The 23,017-nt window shown below is 38.2% G+C and overlaps 1 protein-coding gene and 1 long non-coding RNA gene across 7 annotated transcripts in view; one reads left to right on the top strand and one right to left on the bottom strand.

Annotated features, from left to right (window-relative positions):
* LOC137079053 (calcium-responsive transactivator-like) overlaps nucleotides 1-23,017 on the bottom strand; it is a 63,041-nt gene that overhangs the window by 18,945 nt on the left and 21,079 nt on the right. For 5 of the 6 annotated variants that reach the window (XM_067446995.1, XM_067446996.1, XM_067446992.1 and 2 more), the window contains 3 exons: nucleotides 11,057-11,201; nucleotides 10,708-10,851; nucleotides 9,084-9,239 (listed from right to left, as the gene is read on the bottom strand). In XM_067446995.1, coding sequence (XP_067303096.1) covers nucleotides 9,084-9,239; nucleotides 10,708-10,851; nucleotides 11,057-11,201 — 445 coding nt within the window. The remainder of the gene's footprint in view (nucleotides 1-9,083; nucleotides 9,240-10,707; nucleotides 10,852-11,056; nucleotides 11,202-23,017) is intronic. The other variant, XM_067446994.1, reaches the window with a different exon arrangement.
* LOC137079056 (uncharacterized) lies at nucleotides 4,982-6,481 on the top strand. Its single transcript, XR_010905394.1, has 5 exons — nucleotides 4,982-5,016; nucleotides 5,110-5,168; nucleotides 5,540-5,642; nucleotides 6,205-6,308; nucleotides 6,431-6,481. It is a non-coding gene; the product is annotated as an uncharacterized lncRNA (long non-coding RNA).

Genomic DNA, 23,017 nt, shown 5'->3' with positions numbered 1-23,017 from the left:
TCATCAGTCCACAAAATGTTCCTCCATTTCTCTTTAGGCCAGTTGATGTGTTCTTTGGCAAATTGTAACCTCTTCTGCACATGCCTTTTTTTTAACAGAGTGACTTTGCGGGGGATTCTTGAAAATAGATTAGCTTCACACAGACGTCTTCTAACTGTCACAGTACTTACAGGTAACTCCAGACTGTCTTTGATCATCCTGGAGGTGATCATTGGCTGAGCCTTTGCCATTCTGGTTATTCTTCTATCCATTTTGATGGTTGTCTTCCGTTTTCTTCCACGTCTCTCTGGTTTTGCTCTCCATTTTAAGGCATTGGAGATCATTTTAGCTGAACAGCCTATCATTTTTTGCACCTCTTTATAGGTTTTCCCCTCTCTAATCAACTTTTTAATCAAAGTACGCTGTTCTTCTGAACAATGTCTTGAACGACCCATTTTCCTCAGCTTTCAAATGCATGTTCAACAAGTGTTGGCTTCATCCTTAAATAGGGGCCACCTGATTCACACCTGTTTCTTCACAAAATTGATGACCTCAGTGATTGAATGCCACACTGCTATTTTTTTGAACACACCCCTTTCAACTAATTCAACTAATTGCCCAATTGCACAGCCTTAAGAGCGTGCATATCATGAATGCTGGGTCTCATTTGTTTTCTGAGAATCTACTGAACCTACTGGTAACTTGTTTGCCACGTAGCAATAAAAAAATATACGAAAAACCTTGATTATTCTGGTTAGTCACATTGTACTGCTATTATTTTGAACAAGACTGTATAAAATATATGTGCCCTATATATGGAATCAGAGTGCTTACTGTATGTAGTAAATGGAAAATCTCTACAGCAAAAGGCAAACCGCTACATGCATTTGGTTTGTTTCTATCATTTATTAGTAATGATTTACACAGTTTGTTTACTATTTAGTATTTACTATTTACCTGAACATTCAGTATTGTGCAATATAGCACACAGAAGGTGAGGGACATTTTGGGGGGAAAGAAGTGCTGCATTTTATCATTTAAACATGTGGCTTTTCATGAAAATTCTATAATCCAAGATTGCCCCACGTTATGATGTCATAATACGCAAATTAGATGGGAAAATGTAATCTCTACATAAACTTAGGGTCCTCCTTAATATTTCTCTAATTTACAGAAAGTTTCTATCTTTTATCACTTTTAAGATATAGCCTTTTGAAATTAAGATATCAAAATCGAACGTTTTAGGAAAAAACCTCTGGTGCCTAAAGGGTTAATACCTCGCTGGCCACGCCCCCAACAAACTCACTCCCAACGTGGCAATGACCAAACAAATGCTAACTCCCACACACACCGCGAGAATACACCAAAACTAATAATACACACCACTGCACTACACAGACACACTTATCCAACAACAAATGAACAAACAATCAAATGAGAAAAGTTACAAACACTTACAGAGTAGTTGTCTATCAGTCAATCAATGCTTCACCTCTAGCCAAATGCTACAAACACACGAGGCTTTTAATACCTCGCTGGCCAAGCCCCCAACAAACTCACTCCCAACGTGGCAATGACCAAACAAATGCTAACTCAACAAATGCTAACTCCCACACACACCGCGAGAATACACCAAAACTAATAATACACACCACTGCACTACACAGACACACTTATCCAACAACAAATGAACAAATAATCAAATGAGAAAAGTTACAAACACTTACAGAGTAGTTGTCTATCAGTCAATCAATGCTTCACCTCTAGCCTAGAGTTACAATTGACTTGACTATTATCATTCGATCATTGTTGCTCTCTGTCTATTTGCTGCACTTGATACTATTGACCACAGCATTCTTTTAAATAGGCTCAATTATATTGGCATTATTGGAAATGCACTGGCATATCTAACCATCATCAATTGTACCAAATGTAGCAGTAAATGAAGAGGAATCATATCTATCATAAGTTCAGAATGGAGTACCGCAAGGCTCAGTTCTAGGACCGTTGCTTTTCACCCCTTACATGCTACCTTTGGGATATACAGTGCATCTGGAAAGTATTCACAGCATTTCACTTTTTCCACATTTTTTCATGTTACAGCCTTATTCCAAAATTGATTAAATTCATTATTTTCCTCAAAATTTTACAAACAATAACCCATAATGACAACGTGAAAGAAGTTGCCACAGCTGACCATGTTCTTTCCTCCTCCTCTCCTCTTAAAGAGAACGAAATCTTCTTAACTTCTCCAGCCACCCTACAGACCCAATCCCCTCACACCTTATACAAACCCTTGCTCCTACTCTTTTACCATCACTCACACACATCATCAACACATCTCTCCTCATAGGCATTATCCCTACTGCATTCCATCAGGCTTGGGTAACCCCACTATTTCAAAAAAAAATTTGTAAACACTTACACAAAGAGTAACAAGAGCAGAGTTGAAATCATCAGTTCTCATTCAGCTAGATCTACAGTATCTGCAGGTTTCAACACAATTTATCATCATCCTTGTATCTACCCTCTCATCCCTGGGAATCACTGGAACTCTACTTTGCTGGTTTAAATCTTACCTCACAGGTAGGTCCTTCAAGGTTGTTTGGGGAACGGAGGTATCCAAATCACATCAATTGGTCACTGGGGTACCTCAGTGGAAAGTATTAAAATGTTTTATGCAAGGTGATTCAAATCCCTTTCAAGGAAAGCCTGTTCACATGGTGGCCATATTTGCAATTCCTCTTGGCAGCTATTTCAGGCATCCAAAACCTATCTATTTGAATGGGGGAATCCTGAAATCTCAAAAACTGCTTGCCAAACTCACACTTAATTAACTTATTTCAAATAATGTTGGAGAGTGTGACATAAACAATCAAATAAATATTGTTTAATATGGTCAAATAGCATTAGAAAAGTTAATTTTTTTTCAGGCTAGACCAGCCACTGTGCATGTTTAGTCCTCAGCGCGAGTCTTAGGCTTCTATGGGAACCTGAGCTTCAAACGGCAGCTGCAGTGACGCAATGACTTTACCAACCAGCAATTGGCTCTTTAATTTAGAAAGCGGGACATATTCCACCATAACATCAAAAGCCATTTACGACCAAAAGGAATGTTGAAAGAGTTAACTCTCACTCCATTTCCCTATTCAAACACATATAATGCCCATGAAATAGGACTCTTTCAATTAGTTCATAGGCAAACCTTTTATGAATTAACATGCATATCTCCAGGACATTATGTGTATGATTATTACTGCCTTGTGTTGTCTTTTGTATTTTATACCATTTTAACCATGGTTTATGATAGAACCACTAGTTAATGTAACCTTGTTTTCTCATTCACTTTCTCAGAGAACGAGAATGTAACAGATGTCTCCTTTCGAAGTGAAACTTCAATGCTGCATCTGATATTGATGCTATGGGGAACCAATACCCACTACGCCATGCTGAGGGAATGCCTTCCTCAGTAAGTTGTGAATATGCACATACATAACGGGCATAGTATAAATTGACTCTACGGTTTATTGCATCAACCCCAAGGGCGCATCCAAAATTACTCATATAGACTGTATAGTGGTACCACTCCCTAAGCCAATATCCTCCAATAGTAGGAGAAGATACCCAAGCTTCTATAACATATAGGAAAAGGAAGTCCCAGCTTTTAAAACCTTATTCAGGACAGGAGTCAACCGTATAAGGCCCCAAGAGCAGAGCTCTAAGAAAAAAACAGCTCAGCTATGACAGCACCTTGATAAAGCTTAAAAGAGAGCTCAATGTCTGAAGCAGGCATTCTGTGCATTTGGGTGTTTGTTCATAGAGCACAAGTTCATCTATATTTCAAAAATAAAACAATGAAAATATTTGAAAATATTACAAAATATGATACAGCGGGAGTGTTTCTTACTTCCCCTGTGCCCATTGAGTTTTAACAGACCCCCTAAAGCATGCGGTGGGTTTAGTGGGGGGGTAACAGAATGAATGTGAGAAAGTCACGAGAGGAGGCAATGTCTCCATCGCGCCATAATTGGATAAGAAATTTAGCTGCAGCCAAGGTGCGCGACCCACCTTTTCCCACTCTGCGACCCACAGTTTGAAAACTTCTACCCTAATCCTCTTCCAAACTACCGTAATGTAATGCCACTTTGACGTTTTACTACGCCATCCCTCACGACCAACAGAGCGGTATACAGTAGATCTCCTGAGAGCTGTAGACTGAGACCCAAAGCTCTGTACACTGCCAGACAGAAGAGGCCAGAGACTGAGATCAAAGCATCAAGGAGAAAGAGTTGATCTTTTTCCTTTTCACAGATGCCTCTCAGTGGCAACTGTAGCAACAATTGAATGGCTGATGCACTAGCCGTGTGCTTTGTGGCACAGATGGCTAGATCTGTGGCAAGCAGCACAGCAAAATCTCCAGTGTCAAAATCTTGGTGTTAAGGACTCTTAGAGTAAAGAGTTAATTTTCTGGTGTTGAATTAACACTGCTAGTGTAAACCGCACTCTCTGGCTGGTGAACATAATTCAGAGTTAAATATCAATAACACTGACAGAGAGTATAGTCACATCCGGGACATTTCGGCAGCGGAACAAGCTCGAATTTTTTCTCACAGACGCCATTTTCTTTGCCTCGCGATGCGTAACATCAAGGAGGGGAAACGCTGATATTGCGTGTTTCATCCTATGGTTCCATCTCATTTACGTATCCATTTTATAGCATTATATTGTTTTATAACTAGTTATGTGCTGTGCACGGTTAAACAGCTCTCATAGAGGCATTTTCGTTGACGTGATTCAGACGGAGCAGACCAGGCGGGTGCTTTTTCACAGGGAAACGCCGTAAGTAAGTGTTTTAGCTCATTTACAATATGTATTTTATAAAATGTTTATTTAACGCGATATTTAAATGCTCTGCACGCTTAAACGAAACAACCTTTCTCACATGCGGCATTTTCTTTGACTCGTGAGTGGTGACATGGAACTGACGACGAGGAGGCGGTTGCACGCCGCTTGCACGTTATGAGGGAAACGACGAAAGTAAGTGTTTAGCCTAATTTGCAACGTGTTTTTTTAATGACGTCGTTTAACGATATCTAAAGCTTTTAAAACGCACCTAAACCTTTCTTACAGACTAGGCTTGTGACGCAGTTGAGACACGGAGTGTGCTTTTAACAGAGAAAACACCTAAAGTAAGTGTTCTACACATATTATAATCTGTATAATTGCTGTATAATTATGTATTTATGTCTTGGAAAAACACATTCAGTAGCTACTGCTGCTTAAAAGGCAGTGGCCTCACTGGTGAAGCAGCATCAAACGGGGGTTTCTAACATGCTTTCTCTTCCCCGTTATAGTTCATTCACCGAACTGTAATCTTATTGCACTACTTAATCTTTGTGTATGATTTTTATTGGGTAGAATTCCAGATTCAAAGACTCATATTACTAACAAAGGAAAGCTATTTTTTTGCGAAATCAAGTGACAAAGTTTTAGGCAGGATTGTTTTATGAACTTCTAAAAATGTTGACCTAATTTGCTTTTGACCTGTCTCTGTCTTAAGAAGCATCATGTTCATCAGCTGCATCAACATTGATTTTTGACCACCCCCCTGGACTGAAACCAAGGCTGACAGATGACCATGCTTTCTGTTCTGCAGCAAAAAGGTATGTTTAAGGTATAGAAAACTGTAGTGCTTTTCTTGGCAGATTATTGGTAAATATCTTTAAGCACAAGATATTGATCAATAATATTTATTTACAATTAAGGACAACTAAGGCAAAAAGTGCATTCATCCATCATAAAAGTGCATCCGTCCATGGATGCTGCACTTTTATGATGATAGATGCACTTTTATAATGGATGGCTGCCCTTATGATGATAGATGCACTTTTATGATGGATAGATGCACTTTTATGATGGATAGGATGCACTTTTATGATGATAGATGCACTTTTATGATGATAGATGCACTTTTATAATGGATGGCTGCCCTTATGATGATAGATGCACTTTTATGATGGATAGATGCACTGTTATGATGGATAGGATGCACTTTTATGATGATAGATGCACTTTTATGATGGATAGATGCACTTTTATGATGGATAGATGCACTTTTATAATGGATAGATGCACTAGTCTGTGTTTAAAACTAATGAAACATGTATACTTTAAGACTGTTTAAAGTATTTCTTCATCATCAAACTATATTTTGCTCGTTGCCAGCACACCTACCATATGACTGAAAAACAGAAGAACAACTCCACAAACTGCAGACCAATACCCTTGAAAGTGTCACTATTATTGGAGGACCAATACTTTTAGAATGGGTAAGTCATTCTTTCAGACTAAATATTTATGCAAAATGTAGGCTAATTATCACTAACATTTGGTTAACGTTTGGATATGCCTTCATGTTTAAATGTATTGTTTTTGCTGTTTGTGTTTTTAGGAGAATTTCTATGATGCAGCAAGTAAAGGGTACCTGGCTTGGTGTTTGAAGACTACAGACTAGAACCTGTCTGGAGATGGTAAGATTTAACATATAACATGAGAGAATCATGGCCACAAACATCACATTTGTTGGTATTTGGCTAATAGAATTGAGTCAAACTAATTGTTTTCATGATTTGACAGGTATATATTTTCTGGTTGATTTTAGACTCAACAGATTGGGAAATCACCTGCCCCCAACATCACAAAGTCAGGAAGAAGGAACAAAAATCATTCCAGCAGATGACTAGTAAGTGAGATTTCTTAAGGGTTAGTTCACCCAAAAATGAAAATTCTGTCATCATTTACTCACCCTTATGTCGTTGGACACCCGTAAGACCTCCATTCATCTTCAGACACAGATGAAGATATTAGTGTTGAAATCCGATGGCTCAGAAAGGCCTTCATTGACACCAATGTCATTTCCTCTCTCAAGACCCATAAAGGCACTAAAGATGTCTTTACAGAGCCCATCTCACTACAGTGGCTCTACAATAATTTTCTGAGGTGACGAGAATAGTTTTTGTGCGTAAAAAAATAAATAAATAACGGCATGGCAGATTTCAAAACACCGCTTCATTAAGCCTCGGCGCATTTTGAATCATAGACAGTCCATGCAACTACCACTTTCAAGCCACAGAAATATATAAAGGTACATCATTAAAGCACTCCATGCAACTCCAGTGGTTTAACATACATTTTCATTAAACTATGCAAATGCCGTGTTTGCAAAAAAATATATATATATTTTATAAATGGAGTTGAGATTTTTTGAGCAAATAAAGCACGTGCTTCATAAAAATGAGGTTAAACCCATGGAGTCACATAGATCACTTATGATTTCCTTTGTACCTTTCTAGGCTTTGGAAGTGGAGGCTGAATAGGCTGTAAATGAAAGGACAGAAATTTCTTAGATATTATTAAAAATATCTTCATTAAGTGTTCTGAAGATGAAAAAAAGTCTTACGGGTTAAGAACAACATGAGGGTGGGTAATTTAATAACAGAAGTAACATGGATGAAGTAAGCCTTTAATGTACTTGGAAATCAGTCAATTCTAACCACAATAGTTTATTGTTTGAGTCACCAAAGTCCAAGATGATTGAACTTTTTGCACCATAAACTGACTGTATTTATAAAATACAACTAGTATTAATTGTAATTGGTCTGGTATTGTGTTGTTTAGGGAACCAGGATTCCAGAGAGTTGGATCTACACAGCTTTTCCTGCTCTGCATATGAAACCACAACTGAACTGTACTGTTAGCAACTGGACACAACTGATCCACAGATATCCTGTGACTGTTTTTTCATCTGCTGAATGTTGTGTTGACTCAAGTACTGCTGTTCTGTTGCAAAGTTGAAGGTACTGAACCAACTTCACTGACACAGGACATATATTCACTGACATGCAGGACTTGAAGTATTACACAATTATAAGTAGCTTTAATAGCTTATGAAAGAAATGCATATATTATGCCTTCATCATTTATTTTAAAAGTTAACCTTCTGTGATGTAAATGGACTTGCTCGTAAATAAAGAACTAGTTTAAAACTTAAAACTTTTTGCATTCTTTATTTTTAACTTTACAATGAACAGCGTGTGTGTGTGTGTATATGTATGCATGTATGTGTGTATATATATATATATATATATATATATATATATATATATATATATATATATATATATATATATATATATATATATATATATATAATATGTATTAGTTGAGTAGATTGATTTCCATTTTTCTGAAGTGTTAGGTCAACACCAGAACAGTGTAGAATTTTAACTCTGCCAGTGTTTTCTACAAAGCTGCACTTAACTCTGTAACAGTGTTGTTGTTATCTGCATTGGTGTTAATATTTTACTCTATTAGAGTTTATTGTAACACTGAGTTGGGTGTTGTGAGAGGCAACACTTTTAAAAGTGTTGAATTAACACTTTGCGGGTGGTTCCCATATATACACTTTTAAAGTGTTGAAATTAACTCTATTGGTGTTGATTTCCAGATTTCAAATTTACTGTGAGGGCAAGGAAAACCTTCATTACCTCACAACCTCCTCAGGAGGTACACCACATTACAGCAGAATTCGTCATGGTGTTTTTGCCTTGCCATGAGCCGCAAGTTGGTAAGCAGGAGAGGCAAACTTATTTAATAACATCTGCATCTACACCTTATGATCCCACGACTGAAGCTACCATGATGCTTCATCAGACACTGTATGGACAGGAGTCAGAGACTCACAGCTCCCTTGGGAGGCGAACTCAACCCAACAGAGTGTTAACTTACATGCACATACAAACAAGAGGAACAAGAGGATCTTGAAGACAAAAAGGTGGTGATGACGTGTATTCAGGCGCTCTGCATGTGACGTCATTGGCTGCCATCTGCCAATGATATATTGGCCTGCTTCAGACACAGATCACGCTGATGCCGTTCCCCAATAGCAATCAATCAAAGTCATCAGATTCAGTGTTGAAGTTCCACTTTAATAGGGAACTTGCCTTTTGTGATTTCACCTCTGCAAATCTACAGCACAATTATATACAGACACAACATATCCATAACCAGCTTCTGGTAGACAAAATAAAGGTCAAAGCACCTACCTTGCTGTGGAGCACGATAATTTCCCATGGGCCTCTGTGGCATCATGCTGCTCCCCTGGTTTCCCTGTCCCATCATCTGCTGACCCTGGAAGTGTTGACCTCCTGCTGAGGTGGACGAGTAATGGGGTCCAGGGCCTTGCTGATGCATCATAGAAACTAATGGGAGCCAGCACCACAAACATTGCAACATTGGAATGACAGTGTAATCAAAAGTCTTAATGATAAAAAAATACTGTTAAACAACACAGAGGTTTTATCCAAGACTAAACTATTGCTGTACATTTTCTGAAAAGCCAAAGACATTCTACTAATAACCAAGCTGGGGTAGAATTAAGAAAGAAACACTGTAAGTTGGGACAGAGGGCAGCATTTCAGGATTTTAAAGAATGCCTAAAAAGAGGATTAAATCAAAAGTCAGAGGAAGGGAGAAGCCTCCTGCTGATGAACTGAATGTGTTTGATCCCTCTCCTCAGGGTCAAGAGATATTTCTGATGTGGCATCTTCATCCATGATGAAGAAAAACACAATGGTAGCATATGGAAGAATATCAAGAAACCTGTCAAGAACGCCAATTTCCAAAATATATTTTTAAATGTTATAGGTTTAAAGTTTAAATGGTCATGACAATTAGCCTAGAAATCTAGACGCACCCTAGCGGCAGCAAATCTAATTTGCAGCGAGTGTCATCTAACAACTCTCCATAGACTTGTGAGCTGAAAAACTAAACTTTGATCAGGCCAATCATATTGTGTATAGAGTGTGTATAGTATAGGCAGAGTTGCGTGCTTCTAGTAAACACAGAAGCTGGCGAACGGCGGTTTTTCGAATCAGCTCTGGAAGACTTGGAGTTAAGCTTTTCTCTGAGAAAAGAACAAAGAAAAGCACTGAAGTCATTCTTAAGAAGGGAAGATGTGTTCAGAGTTTTGCCGACTAAATACGGCGAAAGTTTAGTAATCAACTAACTGGGCCAGACAAAATTATGTAAATCACTGAGTTATTTACCGTGTCTATAGTGTAGGGGTAAGATGCATGGCATCAAGTTTTGACACAAATCAATCAGAGGTTCAAATCCGCCTTTTGCCACACTTGCTCTACTCCCTTTTCCCATCACATATCAGATCGGAAAGGCATTTATTTTAAATAAATATGTATAACATATTAGAAAAGTGGAATTAAAGCGTCTAACATGTGTTTAACAATAAATGTTTCTCGGTTAGGGGTAGGTAAACAGACGTGCTAAATTAGAGACGATAAAATTGAGTGGGTCCAATATCATTGGTCATAAAAGTGGGTGGGTCTTGTCCCACACACACAATGGTTTCGATGCCCATGGTGCAGAGGGAATTTGAAAGACAACCGTTTATCCGCCCCTCGGATTGAGCCCTGTCAATGGTGAGTTCCCAGACCCAACATCTTGATATGGATCTGGCTTGTTAGGCTACATGAAAATATCACAATTGTCTTGAATTTTTACTTTTGATTTTGTCTTAATTTGATTCACCCACTTCCTTTCCATTAAATAAATTAGGAACCTGTGTTGTAGAATAACAAGCCTTCCTCCCACTTATCCAGTTACATTGTTTTTCTGGATGGGACCCTCAGATGAGCTCCCTCCTGGGCTCACCTTGGCTGGTCTGCATGTTGAGGTTGGCCCGAGAGGCCATAGATGAATAGGCCTGAGAGGAGGGCACCGGATGACTATACCCAGGCCCTGTGCCATGGCTGCTGGGGGGCAAAAGCTGCTGCTGTATCATGGCATGGCTGGGGCCTGACAACACACACTCACAATCAGGATAAAGCACACATTCAGTTCATCAAAACACCACGAGTCAAAGATAGCAAATGAAAGGGCAAATAGTGTAGGAGTGTTTGCAAAAACAGAGATAAAGAAGTGCAAAGAAGTTGTCCAGAGAGCAAGCAATAAGCATAGCACAAACACACAGATGGGTTGTCAGACGCAGAGAGGGTCTCACCATTGTTCATTTGGCTCTGCATTAGTGATGTGGGTGGCAATCCAGTGCCCATACTATCATTCATATTAGTCTGAGGGTGCAGAGACTGACCTCCACCACCCTGAATCATCCCACCTGGACCTATGTTTATATTGGGGTTGGGAGGCTAATGTGAAGACAAAGCAAGAGAAAGAGAAACAGAAAGACACATAAAGAAGAACAAATAAGAGAGATTAAATAAGATTGTCTAAAGATATAGTATAATTTCAATATCCGTATTCAAGATCCGAATCTTCTGAACATATTTTAATGACAGTATATTTATTGAACCAAAAAATCTATTTATCAAAATAAACAGAAAATAGAAGATGAAGTATTTGTATCAATACTGGGTGCCTTTTGTCACATGGTGGTGAACCTTTTAACCAAAGTATGGCAATATTTGACTGTTTATAATAAGCAATTTCATAATTTATGTTAGGGGTACAAATTAATTGATATTTTGTTATTGATTTTTCCAGTAGAATAAAGAGACCCATCCAATCACATATGCATCTGTTTATTTACGCTTTGCTGAATGGTATTCATTTGTAAGGACACTTAGACCAAAAGTGTGCACATTTGAAGAAAAATTTCTCTTTTTACACAGGTTTGTGTTTTTTTCATGAACTTTAGGGATTTTGTATAGAAATATTTAGAAAGGATATAGGGAAATGCTAAGCAGGTGTAGCATTTAGTCTACTATATTCCTGCCTCATTATATGACCAAAATCCACATTTGATTGCAATTGAAATTTATTATGAACACTCAATGGCTTTTAAAGTGTGTTTTGAGCAAAAACATACTATTTATCTCATAAATTGTCATGTCAAATCAATAAATATATAACTTTACATAGAAAAATGATTTTTTTTTTACACTAAAACAATGTTGAAAATGTATTATTTTTTTCTTATTAGTATTTTAATGTTTACGAATTGGCTCCATTTAAAATCCTCAGTGTAACTCTGATTTTTGGGACAAATTTTGGCTAATTTCTATCATGACAACTCTTTGAAGACTTTTAGCATGGTACTAGATATGACAATGTTAATGTATTTGGTCTTAGTAGAATATATCTACCACTCTGCTGCTGCTGTTGATTATTGCTGCTACTGCCAATACAAACACCTGTTAGCATATAAGATATACTTCTGCATCACAAATAGCAAATAAAAAGACCCGTAGAAAATCTATACAGGTGGAGCTGGGGGAAGGTGGAAGGTGTGAAAGGAACTTTAAACTGCAAACAACATATCATACGCTAACCAGCTATTTAAATGTTGAGCAGCAAGCTTGCTATTTCAACAGGAATAATAGCTTCAACCCTAATTAAATACACCTGATCAAGCTAATCAGGAACCCTGATATTTGGTATTAAATAAATGGCGTATCTATTCACTCCAAGTGAGCAAATAGCATGCCTTTGTTGGCAAGTGCTATTCACACTAGCTCCATCTAAAAAAATAAAGTGCCTTTGTTGGCTTTTATTGTCCCTTTAAGGCGGCATATATTTAATAATTTTAATAAATATAATCATTTACACTCTATATTATTATTGCATTCTGTTAATGTACAACAATACCGAGGTGCAAATAGTATCTGTCAAAATAAAGTATAAATTACATGTAATTACTATGTATATTGCAAAGAACTGTTACTTTTATATTGTGTAAAAAGAATATATCACTATTTTCACCTATTTTCCCGTTTTGATTCTGCATATCTGCAGTTGTATTTCCAACAAAAATGTATATATTTTATACTCTTTTTACAGTTGGTAAAAAAATTTGAAGTTCAGAAAACTTCAGTTTAGCACTGGATAAATCAGTAACACTTTAGAATAATGGTCCGCTATTAATAGATAAGTATGCAGGAAGTAATGCAGGACTAATGCGTAGCACTCCATTAACACTTCAGCTACTACTATTAACTAATATAGAAACAAGCTCAACTAATCAGTAAGTAATATTGAATTTAGGTGATAGTTCCTTATTAAGTAATCAATAATTACTGACTGAGATTAGCCTCATTATTAACTATTAACTAACTGACCAATTATCACAACATTATTGTGTGTCTGAGATGTAATTAATCATATTCTTTACTCTGAATAAAGTCATAAAATGCATTACTAATTACTTAAGTGTTATCTAGTAATTATGCAGGAGCTACTAGTGATCTGGACTATTAGTTTAAAGTGGAAAATATGTTTTTTCACTTTAAAATAATGGTCCAGATTACCAGTAGTCCTTAAAGAGTGATTGGGTACTTGAGTAATCAGTGATGCATTTTATTACTTTATTCAAAGTAACAAAGAACAATTTTTAAAAACTACTAGTGATCTAACAATGTTTTCCACTTTAAAATAATGCTCCAGATCACTAGAAGTTCCTGTATAATGACGAGGTAACACTTAAGTAATTAGTGAAGCATTTTATGACCACATTGAGAGTAAAAAAAGAACATTTCTCACATCTCAGACATGTTAATGTTGTAATTAGTAATTAATTAGTAATTCTTTATAATTTTTTATTGTTACCTATTAGTATCGCCAGTCTCATTCATTAACTATTAATTACCTAATAAGGTACTATCTTAGTCCTGAATTCAATATTACTTACTGATTAGTTGAGCTTGTTTCTATATTAGTTAATAGTAGTAGCTGGAGTGTTAATGTAGTGCTACGCATTAGTCCTGCATTACATCCTGCATAGTTATCTATTAATAACGGACCATTATCCTAAAGTGTTACCGATAAATCTACTGACAGCACAGATGTCACACAGCTACAGTAGCAGTGTGGGTGTGTTTTCTCAAAGTGGGAACATTTATGGAGGAAACATTCCTTCCAATAAAGGGCCAAACCCATGGAGAACACATTCACTCTTCCACACAGATTTCTTTTTCATGGACCAAAAATATAAACCTAAAAAAGCTATTTTCTACTGACAAGTGATAGCTACTGTTGGCGCCAGTGGTTGGAAAGGTAAAAGGACTATTCACTTTGCTAAGAAAATATCCTGAAACACAAGCCTTCTTCTCCTACCATTGCATTATGCAACAAGAGCAATTGTGCAGCAAGCTTGGATGTGGAGAACTCAAAATGACAATTGACACTGTTACACGAACAATCAATGTTATTATTGCTCAGAAACACAGACAGTTCTGTTCCCTTGATGAAGCGTTTGAACATGCATACCCTGACTTGGATGACAGAAATCTGATGGCTTAGGTAAGGTCCTTAATCGCTTCATGGAATTACTTCCAGTTGGCATGTTTTTGAAAGAGAAGCGCAGGTGTGATTTACCACCCCCTTGAAGACAACACATTCATGCACAACGTAGCTTTCTGACGGATGTTACGGGAAACAAACGTTTCTTCCAATCATACTGAAAGATGTGGCTGCAATTGACGGAGCCAGCCACATTTCCACACGGTGCTTACTTTGCAAACCTCTGAACAAGATTTCCTTAAATCCCTCAAACCTGTACTGGCATTCACAGAGTGACATACAGGCAAAACTGATTCTGATGAATCCTTATTGTAAAGTGGTACCACTTAGTCTGTTGAATAATGAATATAAAAACAAGACTGCGAGAGCCCACACTAGTTCTGACTTGACGATTTAAATAAATACAAATAAGCAGTCGCATTCCCGTCAGAACACTTCAGTGTTAGAAAGGGCAGCGTTTAAGGACTCAGCAGCACAACAACATCCTTAAAGAAAGACATAAGAAAGAGAAAATTGACACACTACATACCCTGTATTAATTAATTGCCATGCCTGTACCAAATATCCACAGGTGTGGAAGGTTATCTACACTGAGGCATCGCGTCGGCCAGATGTGCAGATCATATTTATATTGTGTCAGTTGTTCCAGGACCATATCTTTACCCCTCTTTGACGTAGATATATGCAGTTACATTTTTGAACATCTTGCTAAGAGTTTTCTTGGACGCCAGACATGCAGTACATGTTCAGGGAACTTTTTTTATACAAATACAAATGACAAATCCAATCCGAGTGGAAAAACGACTAAAAGATCATATTTTTGTAAAAAAAAAAAATATTTTAGGTGTTAACATAATGTAATCTTGATATATCAAAATAAAGAAATCACTTATTGTGTTTTCTTTTGCATCTCTTTTAAGTAGAATTGTCCACTATGACATTGACAGAAAGAGAAATTGACATCAATGTGTGATTTACAAATATTTAGATCAATTTGAAAGTGTGCTGGCGCGAGGGGTTATTGCGTTATGACGCAGTGATGTAAACGTGATGGTCCAAACCACTGCAAAGATGGAAGATAGTAATACTGTACATTACAAGGACTGAGGATATGCCACTTCAATAGATCTTGTATGTAATTTATTTAATTCCATGTTGAGGACTTTTGGAAAAGCCTGCAGAGGAACATACCCCATTGTAACAGCCTTTAAAATGTGACGCAGCTACTTGGAAATGTAAACCGCAGCATTTTCCAATGGTCATCTGCAAGATGAACGGGTGCTCAGGAAAGGATAAGCAGTAGTATGTATTTGTATTTGTCATTTTGCCAATCTACTGTTTAATTTTAATTTAGATTTATATTATTTTGTATTATGAAGTTTGTAATTTTATAATTCCCTGTTGGTTAATTTGTGCATGAGGCAGTTCTAGTGTCAATATGTCTGTACTGCATAACAAATTGCCTCTCTGAGGACATTAAAGTTTTCCAAGTCTAAGTCTGTCTGAGGTAAATTTGTTGATCTCTTTTAGTTGTTTAGATTGGTCTCTAAAAGACGTAACTTCACAATAATATATTTGGGTAACACTTTCGTTCAGGGTCCAATTCTCACTATTAAATAGTTGAGCTAAGCTTATTAGCATGCATATTACTGGCTTTTTATTAGTAGTTATTAGTATAAAGTGCATATTAATGCCTTATTCTGTATTACCATATTCTACATCCCTTAGTCCTACCCAATACCTTATTAGCCTGGTTTCTCCCAAGGTTTATTTTTCATGCCATGGTGGAGTTCTGGTTCCTTGCTACTGTCGCCTTTGGCTTGGCTTGCTCAGTTGGCTTGTTTAGTTGAAGTTATTCAACTAAATATACAACTAAAATAAATGTATTAGGTCTTATTTAATTCTATAAACTATAATACTGATCTGCCAAAACTTCCGCTTTATGATAAATTTAAATAAGCTAATAACGTCACTATTTTCTCCAGACCGACTGTACAGCCAAATCAAATCCTGTTGCAATATTGTCCTGTTTGACACTGTGAAGCTGCTTTGAAACAATCTGCTTTGTAAAAGCATGATATACATAAAGTTGATTGATTGATTAACAACAACCTTACTAGCTATTAATAAGCAGTAATTAGAAGTTTATTGAGGCAAAAGCCATAGTTAACAGTTAGATAATAGTACGAATTGGACCCTAATCTAAAGTGTGATCTTTATTTCATATTTTCAAAATTTTATCTTGTGTGTAAAGTGTTTGTTCTTGTAGTAAAGTAGACTTTGCCTTGTTTTGTTTTCCTTTTTTTGACTACTGGATGCTTTGCTTGTAGTTTTTTTTTTGTACTTTGTTTTTTGATCTTCCAAAAGTAAAAGCAATTGGAGTTTATACCGCCGTCTCCTTGCAATTTTAGGTATACCTCTTGGGTCTCAAAATCCTCAACCTTGAGTTAGCTCACTCAGGAAGAACACCAGCTCTGTGTCCATGAGACTGTGGTTCTAAAACCCAGCTAAAAACATCCTTAAAGATCATAAAGTCCACAGGGTCCGCCTAGACCAGAGGATCTCCTGACTCTACCTCCAGCCTCTGAACCAATCGCTCCACCTCCTCCACCAGCAACCACCGTCCTCATGCTCCACCTTTGTCCTTGGTCCTCAGCGTCGCTTCTGTCCTCTGGGTCCCTGTTCCACCTCAGATGCTCGTCGAAACGGGTCCACCTGGGTTTCCGGTGCCATTGATGTTGTGTGGGCTCATTAGCTCCACCTGGGTTTTTCATGGGCTCCATCTCCATCAGTCGTTCCCAAGGTGTTGTCAGCCAAGTCTCCACCATGGCTCCCTCCTCTCTGCCTAACCTTAGGACCGACTGACCCATGTTCAACTGCTGTTCACATGGAACCCTTCTCCACTTCTGCCTTCAAAGCTCTCATTTGAATATTTGCTACTACCACCAAGTGTCCCGAGCCTCTGGGACCCTTCCTTCCGAAGGGTTTCACCAGGGCCAGGGTTTGTTTAAAGTGTGTTCAGGTTCTGGGACATAGTTTATTTTCCAGGAGGATTTTCCTCCGGGGCGTCTTCCGTCCCGGGCCCTGCCGACAGGAGTGCCCTTCAGTTTTCACTGCCTTGTACGCCCTAAAGCTTCTCTTCCAGGCTTCCAGACTTTCCACCGTGGTGGAAACTGGATTCTATGCCCACTCAGAGTGCTTCTGAGAGGACCTCACGACGATCTGCCTAGGGTGACCCCATCCGCCCACCTTGCCTTACCGACCAGTGAAGCCTCTGCTGGGCTTGGGTGACTGCTTCGAACGCCCTGGAGCTGCTCTTCCAGGCCTCCAGACTTCCACGCCTTGCCTGCCAGTGTCTCGACGCCGGGTTTGTCGTGCCCTCTCCTTGACAAAACCCGGGCAGGTCATTTTGAATCCGTCTTGGTATTGCACCGCCCACCGTAGGGTCCACCTTTTTCCAACCGTGCCTGGAACCGAGGCACCGTCCCCGGTCGCCGGCCGGGGAGGACCGCCAGCATGGAGCTTTTCACAGAGTTCGGCTTTCAGACTCTGTCCGTTTTACTTTCACGGACCCGCTCGTCTCTCGGCGGGTCATTCCTGGGAGTCTCTAGCCCAACCCCACGGCACCTCTTTTTATGGGCTTTCCGGCACGCCATTCCCTGGGTCCAGTAGAGATGGGTGGTATGGTGAGGGTGTGTGCCCGGAGTTGTGGTTCTCCGAGTCGGGTAGAGATGGGTGGTGTGGTAAGGGTGTTTGCCCGGAGTTGTGGTTCTCCGGGTCGGTTAGAGATGGGTGGTATGGTGCCCAGTGAAAAAAGATGCTGAATTTTCTCCCCTCACTTTTTAGCTTGTATCTCTACGGGGGAAGGGAAAATCTTTCTGAAACTCGGGACCCTCACGGGGTACGTTGAGACGGGTCAAATGAGACCGGCCCCGCTCCGGAAGACCCCGGGAGTCCCAAGCAACATCCGGTCAAAGTCAGAAATTTTATTTCTCCATACTCTGGGGTCACGGCCCAAATAGCATGGTGACATTGATTCAATGTTGAAATTCCATCAAAATCATCATTTTGGTTGAGGTTGAAATTTCAATGCTAAGTAATATTGGATCAATGTTGAAAATTCAATGCTAACACCATACTGGACCAATGTTGAAAATTCACTGCTAAATAATATTGGATCAATGTTGATAATATCATGCTTTTCAGTGTTGAAAAGACAAACATTGAATCAATGCTGATGTTTGGTCATCTTAATTCTCCACCGGTGAGGCTTACGGTCAATCTATCTGTCACATTATTCAACATGTTAAGGCAAATCCAAATCAATTGGCTACATTTGTGTGAATGTGAGCACATTTATTATCCTCAAAGGATACGATGAGTACACCGAGTGTGTGGATTAACAAAGAATACATAAATGTAAATTTTGTAATTGTAAGCCTTTCTTTAATCTTTTTCTGGAACAGTTAAAATTGTATGCGTGTTTGATTTCTGACTCTTCCAATAAGAAAGCTGTAAAAACTATGAATCTTTTTAAAAGGTATATTATTTTCCTGCTTACTGGCATGTAACGTTGTCATTCTGTGTTTCATGTTATTATAATAAAAAATGTATTTGTAAACAAAAAATGTAAAAAAATAAAAAACAAACAAAGAACTTCTACCATAAATTTAGTCAGTTACCATTAAAATCATTAAAAAACCATTAAAAAGTTTTAAATGAATAAAAATGTAGCCTATTATTATTATTTAAATCATGTAGAATGTACATGTATTTCATTATTTATCTAAAGAATACAGAGTTAATAAAGAATTTCGAATATGTGTCCCTTTCGAATGCGCCACAATCCAATCCAGCAGGTGGCGGTAATGCACCTTCAAGACATCCACCAATCAACCAAAGCAAGCGCAGCTGAACAGACTTCAATCGCGAAAAGGAGACACAGGACAACAACTGTGTTTTTTAGAGGTAAGTGGCCTACACAAATATAATTATAAAATTAATCTCAATTTTAATTTAGTGTTTTTATTCATCTTTATGTTTTACAACTTGTGTGCTTCTCCTGAGCGAGTCAGAGTGAACTGCAATGTTAATAATAGTCACATGAGCGCCCTCGTACACAACCAACGGCCAGGATAATCTTAGTACATTGAGTTTCAGTTTGTTTTTCACCAAACCATATCATTTGTATTCATTTTTTTTTCTTAGGATTGGCATATACACTGTGAATTGCGTCCGAATTCTGACTCGTGCAACTCTTTTTTTTTTTTTGTCGTGCGTCGTTTGTTGTGAGATGTTCATCTATTTTATGATGATTTTAGTATTAAAAGGATTACCGTGTTTTAACTGGGATATCAAGATTTTGATAAAATGTCAAGTTTCACTTCATTTTGTAGTAGGCTATATTTGTAATGTATAATTAATCACATTTCCAAATATTTACTAACTTCTTGTTGTTTTAGATGCTGTGAATGCTGATAAAAAGAGGCATCAGAGTTTATCTTTGCTGGGACGGTGCAGAACTGGCTCCATTACATCCTGAAAGGCTTCGGGGTATTGCTCATGGTGGAACCCCCTGAGTTTGGAGTATTTCATTCTTTCTTCTACCTTCTTTCTTTCAGTAGTACTGTCTCATTTCTGTATTTATTAGCAAGTTTACATTTGTATTTACTTCCATTTTGCAGATGCACGTTGTCATATTTTTCCAGGCTCTTCTCATTTGTGTTATAAATTCAGATGTAATTGTTTCAAGTCAATGTGAGATTTCCTGTTGTAACTATGGGGGCATAAATAAATACATTTGCATCTAAACTGAAGGATGCCGTTTACTTTGAGTGACTTTTTGATGCAAAATCATATCGACTGCAGCCACACATGGTCTCTGATTAAAATGAATAAAATAAAGAGACAAATTAACTGGCATAGAATCCTGCTGTACATAAAGCAAGATTGATCTTTTTTTCATTGTTGAAATAACATTATTTCACGGTGCAAACCTGATGAAAAATCAATGTTATATTTCAATATTGATTCAATGATAATTTGATTGATGCATTAACATTGACTCAATATTGATTCACTTAAATAAGTGGTTTAATTTTAGTTGGAAAACTATTGATTTTAAGCCCATCTTGATCTATTTTTCATCGTTGAAATAACATTATTTCAGGGTGCAAACCTGATGAAAAATCAACATTCTCAACATTGACATCTCAACATTGATTCAATGATATTTTAGTTGATGCATTAACATTGATTCAACGCTGATTCACTGTTTGTCTGCTATCTGGGGTCCGGCCCGAGCCAGGCGCCCCTCTCAGGAACCGGCGTTTGGCGCTCCAACGGTTTTCCGAGAAAACACCGCCTGAAGCTGGACCGGAAGTGGCCGTATCTCGGAAACGGAAGGGCCCAGGAGCCCGGGATGGTGGGGATGGAAGGGGCCCTCCGGGAGCCCCCCTCCACCCAAAGCACGAGCTCCGACTCGGCCGGACCCCCGAGATGCGCCCGCTTTTACGCGAGGGACTTTTGGACAAAGGCGGCCCTATCTTCTGAGAGGCTTCATCCTGGCTGGACTCTGGATGTCCATCTGGCTCCTCCCACCCTCCACTCCCCCATAGATTTTTGTTACTCTCCTCCACCAGAACCTCCTCAATCCCTACTTGTGCATTGCAAAATTCAGGTGGAGTAAAATAGTCTGTAATCGGTGCTCTCTGGAAAGGGAAAAGTCCAATGACGAAAAAAAAAAAAAAAATGGACTTGCCTTAAGCCATACCTAATGAAGGCTTTTTAATTATTTCCTTTTCCTTCATTTACATCTGACTGAGTGCCTTGGACCTGCCTTTTTTGTCCCTACTTGTGTGTTTAGTTTAGATTAGTTTGATCATTGTTTGCCGGTGTACCTGATCATTAGTTAATTCCTTTGTTTAGTAATTAGTCCCATCACACCTGTTCTGTTTCAGTCAATCAGCATTTCTATTTAAACCCTTTTCCTTTGTTTTTTGGGACTAGCTCCTCCTAGTGTTCAAAACTGGTGTGTGTGTGTGTGTGTGTGTGTGTGTGTGTGTGTGTGTGTGTGTGTGTGTGCCTGCTTAAACATATTTTGTGGATATGTTTGTACCCAGAAGTGAGCTAAACCTGACAAAAACTATTAATGTTATTTGGTGATGTCCTCATTTGTAAAAAACAAAAACAAAACAATAAAAAGATAGTAAATAGATAAATAGTTTTTTTCAAGCTTTTAAAATGCAGAACGTTTACTGTAACAATGCAGAAAGTTTACTGTAACACCGTGTCTACACTGGACGAGACCGTTGACACGTCAGCTAGAAGCTGTCTAAACTGGACGCGACAAAACGACCGTTCCAAAGTATTTGTCTTTCATGTCAGTACTTCATACACGAGGTATCAGTTTACTGTTAGGATTTGTCTTTTCACATCCAGTGAAGACAACATCACCAATTAAAGTGGGCTATATTGTCTTCTGCCACATCACTCGCGTCCAGTGTAGCAACATGACAACATGACTTTACGTAAACATACAAGCCACTTTCTAAAGCCAAGTGGCGTGTTGTCTGTACGCATTTTAGGCTATCCGCGTGTATGTTTACACCGTGTGATTCCGCCAACCCGAACTCACAGAATTAATATTTATAGCCTTATTTTATATTTTGGAGCAACTAACTCCACTCCTACTCTAAACCTACCCACTCTCAAAAATATAAAATTGATTAATTCATACGTTATCTTACGATATACGATATCTACTAGGGTTAGTGTATGTGTGTGTGTGTGCGTGTGTGTGTGTGTGTGTTGGATAGGTTTAGGGGTAGGGTTAGTGTTAGTGTGAGGAGAATATACAGTTTTTACTAGGGGTGTGCATTGGCACTTCCTTCACGATTCGATTCGATTACGATTCACCAGGTAACGATTCGATTCGATTCTACGATGCATTGTGATGCATCAAAATTCTACTGCACACAAAGCAAATTTTTCATCAGTCATGAGGCAATACAAGCAGATATTAAACAACAGATTGTATTGGCTGCTATGTGTCTCCTGTATCTTTGACATAAAAGTTATTAAATAAAATAAAATGTAATTAAATAAAATGCAATTAGCCCTTAAATGCATGACTGTTTCACCAAACATTCTTACATATTCAGGTCGTTAGCGACCCAGATCTATATTTAACATGGATAGACCTCTACCTGTCATGATATAAAACTCCTGATTTTGGACAGCTACAGAAGAATAAAATAAAACCTATTTCGTTCCCTTTTGGAGCTTGGAAGGGTTCAGTTTGAGCAGATGTTTAATACCATCATCATGTCCTCGTCAGAGCTCGTTTACCAGTATATTCAGCATCTGCCTCATATTCACGATCTCCAAACTCATTTTCTATGTCTTCAAAATCAATATTTTGATCACTGACAGCTTCTTGACCACATCCATCATCAAGAGACAGTGACACTAACATATGATTGTGTTTAGTACTTGCTCTCTGAAGTAAATCACTGAGCCATTTCAAGTTTTGCAGATTATAATTATTGTTTCGTTTTCTGTCAGAGGTAACTATGAGTGAAAAGTCACTTCATCATTGCGTATCAGACATCGCCACCTTGTGGAATAAAGGTGAATTGCGGCGTTTTTCGTCATTATAGATTCATTGATTATTGTGCAAAAAATATATACGTACAATCCTACACAC

This window comes from Pseudorasbora parva, chromosome 6, assembly GCF_024679245.1.
Source record: "Pseudorasbora parva isolate DD20220531a chromosome 6, ASM2467924v1, whole genome shotgun sequence".
NCBI classification, from domain to species: domain Eukaryota; kingdom Metazoa; phylum Chordata; class Actinopteri; order Cypriniformes; family Gobionidae; genus Pseudorasbora; species Pseudorasbora parva.
This window is presented reverse-complemented; position numbering and strand designations above follow the sequence as displayed.